Source organism: Carassius carassius, chromosome 49, assembly GCF_963082965.1.
Source record: "Carassius carassius chromosome 49, fCarCar2.1, whole genome shotgun sequence".
Taxonomy (NCBI): domain Eukaryota; kingdom Metazoa; phylum Chordata; class Actinopteri; order Cypriniformes; family Cyprinidae; genus Carassius; species Carassius carassius.
Genome location: NC_081803.1, coordinates 21,794,922 through 21,805,842, shown reverse-complemented (window position 1 = coordinate 21,805,842; position 10,921 = coordinate 21,794,922). Strand labels below are relative to the sequence as shown.

At 32.2% G+C, this 10,921-nt stretch overlaps 1 protein-coding gene across 1 annotated transcript; it reads left to right on the top strand.

Moving 5' to 3' along the window:
- The first annotated feature begins 1,573 nt into the window (after positions 1-1,573).
- zmp:0000001301 (uncharacterized) lies at positions 1,574-10,678 on the top strand. The gene is made up of 18 exons (XM_059544830.1): positions 1,574-2,024; positions 2,088-2,160; positions 2,261-2,303; positions 2,410-2,488; positions 3,465-3,553; positions 3,657-3,803; positions 4,423-4,474; positions 4,668-4,768; positions 4,837-4,922; positions 6,642-6,723; positions 6,835-6,920; positions 8,123-8,210; positions 8,282-8,330; positions 8,431-8,518; positions 9,058-9,158; positions 9,249-9,333; positions 9,423-9,527; positions 10,347-10,678. Exons 1-18 carry the CDS (start codon positions 1,963-1,965, stop codon positions 10,449-10,451), a joined length of 1,521 nt encoding a protein of 506 aa, XP_059400813.1. The 5' UTR covers positions 1,574-1,962; the 3' UTR covers positions 10,452-10,678.
- Positions 10,679-10,921: the final 243 nt, after the last annotated feature.

The following is a 10,921-nucleotide window of genomic DNA, read 5'->3' as shown; positions in this document are numbered from 1 at the left end:
AAAATTCAAGATATGGGGATTAGAAAATGTATATATTTCATTCAATCATTTTATGTAGTTAATCAATATCACACGAAGAGTGCCATTTCAGTTTTTCTCCAAAAATCAGCATGATTAAAATGTGATATTAAGTTACAACAAACAATAATTTAATTACAAATACAAAATGTTGCAGAATAATGTAATATATGAATGAATAATAGCCTAAAGAAACTTTGTGCCAACAGGGTTCTTTCTTGTCATTATAGAACCTTTTTAGCATAAAAGGTTCTTTGGAGTTGAGTAAAGAACCCTATGGTTCTATATAGAACCCCAATGAACCCTTTTTTCTAAGAGTGTATGATTAATAAAGACCTTCTTAGGCGAATCAATCTGTTAATAATATCCATATTTAAAATTAAATAAACAATAACAGTCACAAGAGACTGGCTCACAATTCTATTTTCTTACACTAAACTAAGCAATAAACACACTGAAAATAATGCACAGTGAACATGTCTGTAAAATTAGGCTTTTATTAAGCAAATCAAGGAGTGAATTACTCATCCATTGTTATTAAAAAAGATATTTTTGGGGCTTAATTCAAGTTAATGACAAAGGCAGAGGCACACTTTCTAATTAGTCTTACTGAAATAGACGATAAACAGGTTATATTGTAAAATGTATTTATAGGTTGTGTTCTGTATAAAAGTAGAGCCGATAAAACAAAATCCTGTGGATTAGCTTTATCTGACCTCTTCATCTGAGTTTTTTTCGTCATTCGTTTTCATTATTATTTTCTCGTTAGAATATCTATATTTCCTTTCTGAAGAATGATGGATTTGCTTTCCAAGTCGAAGACATCCAACACAAATCTACGAACATATTCAGGAGAGGTAACCGGTTGATTGCTAAATACTGAAACACTCCATTACAAAAAGTTAAAGAGGATAAACTTCATCATTAAACTGAACTGTGCAAATATGTTTTAAACACCTCGGCTACCTTACGTGTTCTTACTCCACACGTATTAAAACACGCAGTTTTCTACCTTATTTAACTCCTCAGGTAAAATCAATGAAATGACCTATTCCAGATTATGGGGACCATTTGTATGTGGTATGTTTACTCTATTCTCTAATTCAGTGCATACTGTATGTCTGTATACTATCAATTACGCTTGAGGAATGCCCTAATGAATTAAATGAAAAAAAAAATATTTTAAATTTAAAATAAAAAATCTGTAAAATTAAAAACTACATCTTGTTTTTTTTTTTTTAAAGGTTTCAAATCACAGACACAATATTTTTTTAAATAATTACTTTTAAATATAAAAAAAATTAAACACATTTAAATAAAACATATATTTATTTATTTAGAAAAAAAATATAAGACAATTATAATATTTATGCAATTTTTATTTTATAAAACGTCCTTAACACAGGCTATATATATATATATATATATATATATATATATATATATATATATATAATTACTTTGTTTTTTTAAGTGTATTTAATTTGTAGCCTGATATAAAGACCTTTTATAAAATTATAAAATTGCACATTATCTAGTCTTATCATTTTTTCTAAATAAATAAATATATGTTTTATTTAAATGTGTTTAATTTTTTTTTTATATTTAAAAGTAATTATTTAAAAAAAAGTGTTTTATTGTGTCTGTGATTTGAGACATTTTAAAAAACAGACAGTAGTTTTATGAAATTGTTTTATAAAAAAATATATTGTTGAAGCAATTTGACTTAAAACTCAATTATTTGAAATAGCCTCCATTAAGTTAAATGGGTCTCTGCGGTCTTTGTTTATCTGTGTCACTAGGCAACACTTTTCTCATCTTACCTCTGCTGGAGACACTGAACCTGTGTGTGAACGGGAAAACATTCAGCACATGATCCATCCCTGCTGATTATCTCGGGTCATAGATTAAAGAAATTAATTACAAGACAATAACTACACTAATATGGCTTTAGCGAGTGGACATTGGGTTGACAAGGACATCGCAGGAGTCCCACCAAGCCCAAGGTGAGTTCATTCTGCTTGCAGATGTTTATGTAATGCCATAAGCATTATACTTATCATTTACAGATATGGCCATGCGATGACTGTAGCAGGAAATATCGCTTTCTTGTTTGGAGGAGCATCCAGTGCGATCACAGAGGTGTGTGAATCCAATAAACTGCTGAAAACTGCTCTTTGTGTTCATAAAGATTATTGATTTAAACATAGTGCCTATGCAACTGTTTATTTTTTATACTTAGGGCCATCCTCCGATATATCTGAATGACTTTTACATGATTACAGGTACCTTTGCTGATATATTTCGCTGTTAACACATAAGTGAATGCTTTATGGATTTCATGATAGAACATCAGTACAGCTTTTCAATTGTATTTTGTTTCTGTTTTAGTTTCACCTGATCGAGTTACATGGGAGCTGATGCCTCAGAAAGGTGACGTTCCCACTGCGAGAGAGGGACACACTTTATGGTAATTAGAGAGAACATGTATTAATATTTAAAGCTAAAACTCCACTGTTTAAAATATGGGGTTGGTAAGATTTGTGATGTTTTTGAAAAACAAAAAAACACACCATAGGCTGCATTTATTTGATTCAAAATGCAGTAGAAATTGTGAAATATTAGTACAATTTAAACTGCAGGTTTTCTATTGTAATTTATTTTAAATTGTAATTTATTTCTGTGATCAAAACTGAATTTTCTGCATCAGTCTTCAGTGTCACAGAAATCATTCTAACATATATAATTTTTTCTAATTTATTTATTATATTTTAAAATCTATATTTTATTTAAACATTTCAAAATGCATGTATTTATTTAATTTGAGTGTTCCCTCCATATACATATATGTTGCATAGTAAAATGTTTTTAACTGTGAAATTGTACATTTAAACTGAAATTGTACAAATAAGAAGTGTGAAACATTTAATTAAAAAAATGGAGCAAAAAAAAAAACTAAGCCAAACTAAATATTGCATTAAAAAACAAATAGATTATTTATTACAAAAATGTAAATATAAAAACAAATAAATGAGTTTTGCTCATTTATTTAATCTTGTTTATATTTTATAATAAATTTATTTAATAAAAAAAAATATTGTAAACTTTTGAAATATTATTGCAATTTTAAGTAACTGGGTTTTTTTCTATGCTGATTTGCTGCTCAAGAAACATTTTGATTACTATTTATTTTGAAAAGATTTTGCTGCTTTATGTTTTTGTGATAAACCACGATACATTTAATTATTCAGGAATAATTGAATGAACAGAAAGTTCAAAAGAACAGCGTTTAATTGAAACTGAAGTCTTTTGTAACATTATAAATGTCTTTGCTGTCACTTTTGATCATTTTAATGCATCCTTGATCAAGTATTAATTTCCTTTAAAAAAAAATGTACATAAAAAAAGCACTTAATTTTCAACACCACATTTTCGTTTTCCTGTAGTGTCGTTAAAGGAAAACTCTACTTGTTTGGAGGTTCCTCACACCCTGAAGCTGGAGAGTGTCTGCCAGGCGTCTACTGCTTTGACATCGGTGAGACTTTTATTGTGTGAATGCATGTGATTTCTAGATTCAGATGAACAGCTTGTGTTGTTGTGGTCATGTTGAGACGCTTGTGGATTGATCTGTGCATCAGTGACGTTGATGTGGGAGAAGCTTCAAACTGCAGGAGTGTGTCTGCGGACTCTGAGACACAGCGCAGCGGCTCTGGGAGACAATATCTATGTGTTCGGAGGGATTCTGGACAGCGTCTCTACAGATGACCTCATGATGTTCAACACCGGTCAGTACTGTGAGGACTGCATTATTAGACTTGTCCTGTGGAAACCTGTTCCACACAGTCTTTCCATGCTTCTGTCGTCTGATTGATAGTTTAGAGTTCATCCAGTCAAAGCTCTTTTAGTGTAACTGTAGTCAAATCTTTCCTGATTTTGATCAAGTAAAGGTCAGAATAACTGCAGTAGTGAACTCTTTCTGGACTGAAGCAGCTCAGCTTTACTTGATTCTCCATCAATCATGTTTTAGAGTCTAAAATCTGATCCTCAGGATCTTTTGAGGAGAGTTTGTTTCCAGAAGCTTTACTTTCACTGTTCCTCAGCGGAGGAATGATCTTCACAAGCCTCCAGAACATCTCACATCTTCTGAGGAGCCTTGATTTCTTCAGCTCTCCATCACTGTGTTATATGTGCGGATCATTCACATCTCATCATATTACTGCAGATATAGAGCACAGACTCATACTGAGATCAGTTTATGACATTATCTGTTATACTGTTATAAAGATCTCACTGATTTACATTACAAGCATTAGAATTTCATCTCTTTCTGGCCGTATAAATATCAGCATCTAAGAAAAATTGTGAACAGTAACTTCGATTATGTTGCTGCTATACATCTTTCAGTGTCGTTGAACTGGATGCCTATTAAAACTACAGGAGCTCTGCCTTCAGCAAGGTAAACACTGATCTGACTCTAGATTTACCTGTGTGTAGAAAAGCATATAAAAGAGCATATATTGCACATTTATGACTGTTGGAGATTAAGCTGTAATTGTCGGCCGTCTGTTCAAAGTGTTTATTTGGTGCTTTTCCTCTTCCAGAGACTGAAGCTCAGCGTCTGACCGTCTTCTTCTGCTTCTCTTCTGTAGATATGGTCATTCATTAGCTGTGGTCGGGGAGCAGATATTTCTGTTTGGTGGATGTTCAGAGGACGGGTCTCAAACCAAAGACATGTGCGCACTGAATACAGGTAATTTTACATAGTAAAGATTGAACGGCTGACTGTAATGAACTAGTGAATGTGTTTTTTTCCCGTAGAGACTCTGGTGTGGGAACAGTGTAAGGTAAAAGGAGAGGCTCCTGTTGTTTGTGCCGGTCAAACCTTTACATCACACCATGACAAGGTAAAACTGGTTTAGTTTACTAGTTTAGACTAGATTTAAGTTCTTCTTTCTTTTGTTTCGGAAAGAAATTTATATTTTTATTCTGCAAGTATGCATTAAATGAATCAAAAGTGACACAAAATGTTACAAAGGATTTCTATTTCAAATAAATGCTGTTCTTTTGAACTTTCTATTCATCGAAGAATCCTGACAAATAAAACGCATCAACATATTAACTGTTTCTAACATTGATGATAATCAGAAATGTTTCTTGAGCAGCCAATCAGCACATCAGAATGATTTCTGAAGATCATGTGACACTGAAGGCTGGAGTAATGATGCTGAAAATACAGCGGAGCATCACAGAAATAAATTACATTTGAATAGATATTGACATAGAAAACAGGAAATATAAATTGTAATAATATTTCACAATTTTTACAGAATTTTTTGATCAAATAAATGCAGCCCTAGGGAGAATAAGCGAGGAAAAAACAAAATATGTTTTGAACATTTCAGACTATCGTTTTTACACGTGGTCATGTGATGTTGCTGTGCCTCATGGTCACGAAAACTTCTAATTTCCGTGCATTTTAAAGCATTGTGGTTTAAAACAAGTGATTTTAAGCTTTTGAAATGCAATCAGCAGCGAAAGAGAACTTATTTCTGTATATGCGACAGAGACAGAGTGGCACAAACATGTGAAGACACTGCTCATAGAGTGCGGGAGAATCGAACGCTGTTATTTTTGACACTTTTTTTAGGCCAACAATTAAAAACAACCAACTTGTATGAGTCAAAATGCCAGTGTTTGCAAGTATCCCCATAAACACAGTAATTTAGGTCTTAAGTGTAAGCAAACAGCTGAGAAAGAAAACCAATGTGTAACAGTATATTGTATCCGGTTAGCTCTTAAAGTGACAGCAGTCTAATATTCCTGCTGTCTGTTATTCATGTTAATCAAGCAAAAAATAATATATATATATATATATATATACATATATATATATATATATATATATATATATATATATATATATATATATATATATATATATATATATATATATATATATATCAATCTCACTGCTCTTGACTAAATCACTTTGAGTTTAATAAGAAGATTTTTTTTTAATTTACAAGAATGGAGTGTTATTAGTCATTTGATTACTTAATACAATGTATGTAGCATTTCTCATATTTTTCTACTGTAGTTTTTTTTTTTTTGGTCTATCATTTTTAATTAGTTTCTTATTCTTATGTTATTGCTGACTGTTTACTTGTCTTTAGTGAGCTTTCGCTTTAGGCTGGTATAATTTTTTTATGATATTGACACTGGTGAAGAATTATGAAATTTCTATGGTATCAAAAAACGTGAAATCATAAAGACCCTATTAAAAGCGAAAAATATTAAGAACTATATAAAACTATATATCGTTACCGTGAAATAAAATACTGGTCATATCTCCCAGCACACAGGAATAAATAACATTTTTAAATAAACAAAATAAATAAATCAACACTTATTTTAAATTGTAATAATAATTCACAAAGTTTTATGCTCAGTAAATTCAGTGTTGAAAAGCAGAAGAGACAAAACATTAAAAAAACGCAATTCTGAAATAATTGTGAATAAATGAAAAAAAAAAAACGCTCAAGGTTTAATTACTTAGCATTTAAGAATAAACTTCAAGTATGAGCCAAGGTAATAATGATGCTTGAACAAATGTTTTGATTCAGGATATTTACTTATTCGGAGGAACCATCACTAATCCAGACGGAGAAGTATCATCAACAAATGAAATTCACAAATTAAGCATCGGTAAGATGAGAAGCAAAACTGAGAGTGAAGTTCTGCTGCGAGAGCCTGCTGTTTTCTCATAGTAGAGAATAAACAGACACTAACTCTCTTAAACTCTTCCTGTTTCACCAGGAAAGATGAAATGGAAAGTACCACTGTATGTCGGCATCCCTCCCTCCAGACGTCACAGGCACACAGCTTTCATCGTCCACAGTCATGTATGTATCAAATATTATATGCACTTTTATATAATTAAAAAGTTTACACAATCAGCTGTTTCTAATCATCACAAAAATGCACTTAAATGACTGAATTTGCATAATATATTTTTTTTTTTTAAATGGAGAAGAGATTGAAGGGAGGTTTCATAAAGTATCCCATGATGCACCTCATGAAATTGATGAATGAGCAGAGCTGGAATATATAAACAAAGAAATTCAAATATAAGAGTTTTTGTCACAAATGTATTTTTTTTTCTAAAAGTGTGTAGCATCTTTTAGGTCAAATACTTGCATTTGGGCTGTTACCAAGCAAATCCAATCAGTATCAACAAAAGTGCCATTTAGATGTTTTACACACTGTTCAATGCAACTCTGTGGGCCATGGAATATTTTAACCTGTAGCTACAAATGAATAAATAATGTTTTGATATTTTAAACAAAACATCAAAAACTGATGTTTGAAATTATAAAAAATTAAAAAGTAACTTAAATGTGAAGTTAAAATTTCCAGTAGGTGGCAGTGAGTCACTGTTAATAAGCGAGTCATTGCGGTTGAACCGAGTCATTTAGACGGTTGATTCATTCAGGCGCGAAACTCTATCGTGTTACTCAGAGACGCAAAACGGTGGCTGTGTTTGGAAAGATTTTTGTTCTTAGAAATAGAGCAAAAACAGGTTATATGTTGTCTAAAACGTAAGTCTCTTGATATTAACCTCTTGTTTATTGAACTGTTGTATAAAATCAATATCACATTTGTAACGTTAATTATGCTGACTTTTGGAGAAAGACGTAACTCTTCGTGTGATAGTAACTATATGAAACTACATAAATTATATATATCTATACATTTTCCGTCCCATATCTTTAAAAATGTGATCATTCTAAATGTCCAGTGACAGAACGCACTATAAATGCTATATGCGACCTAGCCTAGAGCATCACGTGATGTAGCCTATTATAACGTTAACTTTTTTTTTTTTCGTCAGTTTTAGTAATTTAACTTATTTTATTTTGGGTTTAGATAAGGCAACATTTCAAATTATCTTCTTTTTTTTTTAATTTTTATTTTATTTCAGCTTTTATTTCATTTATGATAATTACCAAAACTATTTTTTAAGAAGCATTACTTTAACAATAAAAAGACGCGTCCAACCTGTGTTCAGTATCTCAAATCTAACTTTTTTTTTTTTTGGTTGCAGCTTTATGTGTTTGGAGGCAAAAATGAGGAACAAGATTTTAATGACTTGAAAATAATGAAATTAATAAACCCCTCAGAGAGACAGCCAGGTAAATAAAGCTCCTGTAAATACAGTCATCCGTGTTCAACTCTTCTGAGTCTGATCCATGATTGTCTGCAGTGATGAAGGAGATATTGTCAGAGTTTGGACTGCAGGGGGCCAGTAACAGGTGTGTGTGTGTGTGTGTGTGTCTGACTAAAACTCGGCTTTCATTACCAGTTTCACATGAAAGTAACGTTCTGTTATTCAAATCATTTACACTTGATCAGCTTCGCCCCGACAAAGATTCCCAACGTGAAATATGAGCTGAGTCAGTCTCCAGTGACCGTGAAGAGCTACAGAAGTGAAAACATTCAGGTGATTGACTTCACACTTTACATTGATCGCATGAAGACAGTTATAATGTTACAAAAGATTTCTGTTGCAAACAGATGACACTTCAATTCATTAAATAATCCCGAAACAACTAAATGTGTCACGCTTTCCACAAAAACATGAAGCAGCACAACTGTTTACAAAGATTGATGATAATCAATGTTTTTCTGAGCAGCAAATCGGTATATTAGAATGATTTCTGAAGATCATGTGACACTGAAGACCGGAGGAATGATGCTGAAAATACAGCTGTGCATCACAGAAATAAATTACAGTTAAACATATATTCACATAGAAAACAGCTATTTCAAATCCTAATAATATTTCAGAATTTTATTGTATTTTTTATCAAATAAATGCACCGTTGGTGAGCAGAAGAGAGTTGTTTTTAAAAGCATTTTTTTTTAAATCTTACCGACCCTAAACTTTGAATAGTGGAGATTTCAGCCTTAAATATGAATCTTTATATGCAAGGAAATGTATGATTTTGTAACGAATGCATCACGTGGCTTTCTCTCCAGGTGAGCGTTCATAGAGATTTCAGTGTGGTTCGTGATGAGGCCATGAACATGATCAACAAAGCTTTCGCCATGTTAGATGAGGAATTCCAAAAACTAGACCGGTAGAGGTTATGCCTTATAGTATATTTCACGTTAATTGTCTAAACAAACATCTTATAAACCAAAACTGAATCAGCTCTCATCTGAAACAGAGAAAAGGAAGCACTTGCACGGGACGCAGAGGCTCTACAGAAAGAGTGCGAGGCTCAAAACCAGCATCTGCTTAGACGGAAACAGGTGCTGCTGCTCAAATCATCCCATTCGAGTGATTTTCTTGGATGTGTTTGCTCTTGTTCTTCACGAAGCTTGCGGTTGTGACCGGACAGGAACTTCAGGATATGCTGGAAAGACACCGGAGTCAGAACGAGGCCTGGCTGCGTGCGCGAGCGGACGAGAACGACAGGGAGAGGAAGGAGCTGTGGAAACTGAGGGTGTGTGACCTGAAAATAACCGCAAACATTCACTTCAGACAAACCACTGTCAGATGGAGACACCAGCTTGTTTGAGCTTAGAGAAAATAGCTTGTTTTGAGCAGTTTAGTTAGTCTGATTGTTGCATTCACTGTCTGTAAGTTATTAGTGACTGAATTTTTCCCTTTAAATAAAATCACATATATAAAATAGTATTTGACATGAATTTATATATATATATATATATATATATATATAAATTCTATATATAAAATATATAAAAACTAAAAGTTTTTTAGTTTTTTTTATTTCTATTTCACCTTATTTTATTTCAGTTTTAGTAATTTTAGTTCTTCAGCTTTTAATTCACCTTATTATGTTTCAGTAAATTTTCATCTCATATTTAATTTTATTTATTTTGATTTTCATTTCATTGTATTATTCAGATGACCACATCAGATAGAAAGTGTAGACAATTTATTTTTGTTTTTATAGTATATATTAAATTAAATTATATATTTGTAATAATATGTTTTTTTTTCATAATACAGGAAAATTTTATGAAACATTGTAAATTTCTTGTATATTATATATATATATGTATATATATATATATATATATATAATTATCTTTATAAAAATATTAATATATATTAATATTTTTATATTTTAGAAAAACACTTTTTAGCTGACATTTTAATAATCTAAAAAAAGCCTTTCTATGTGAGCTCTTCACACTGAACTCTGGCAAACGTCTCATTTCATGCGTGGAGTGAGTGATGGCTGTTCATCATTTCAACATGCGGGTCTTTATTCATTGATTGGATGTGAATCTTCCAGGAGGAGGTGCTCCAGGAGCAGGAGAAGCTGAAAGAGGAGCAGTGCAACATCCAGAATCGCAGCGAGCAGCTCCTGTCCATAATGCAGCAGTTCAAAGGCATGTGAAGACACTGTCTCCATGGCAACCGCAGAGAGACAGCGTCATCATTGATGCCACTCCCTTACTGAGAAATATCTGGGTTTGTCTGTCTGATGATGCTTTGATAATTTCACTGTGTGTGTGTGTGTGTGTGTGTGTGTTAGATTACCTCATCACCAGAGATACCTGTAGAGCACAGGATGATTTGTGACGCATGTGAAAAGATTTTTCTGAAACATGAAGTAAACCAAGGTTTACCACCAAGACCCATGTCGTTTATTTTCATGTTACTCCACAAGCTTGTGTTTTATATCAGTTGAGAGAAACTTGAGGCCCTCGGGTCTCTAACATTAACCTTGACCTGATATCAGTTATGAAAAAATAATGTTAGTACAGGATTTATGACATAATAACATTCAACTTTGTACAGTTAAATTTGATCATTTAGCAGAAATTGCAAAGTATGTTAATTTAATTACAGAAAAAATATTAAAGT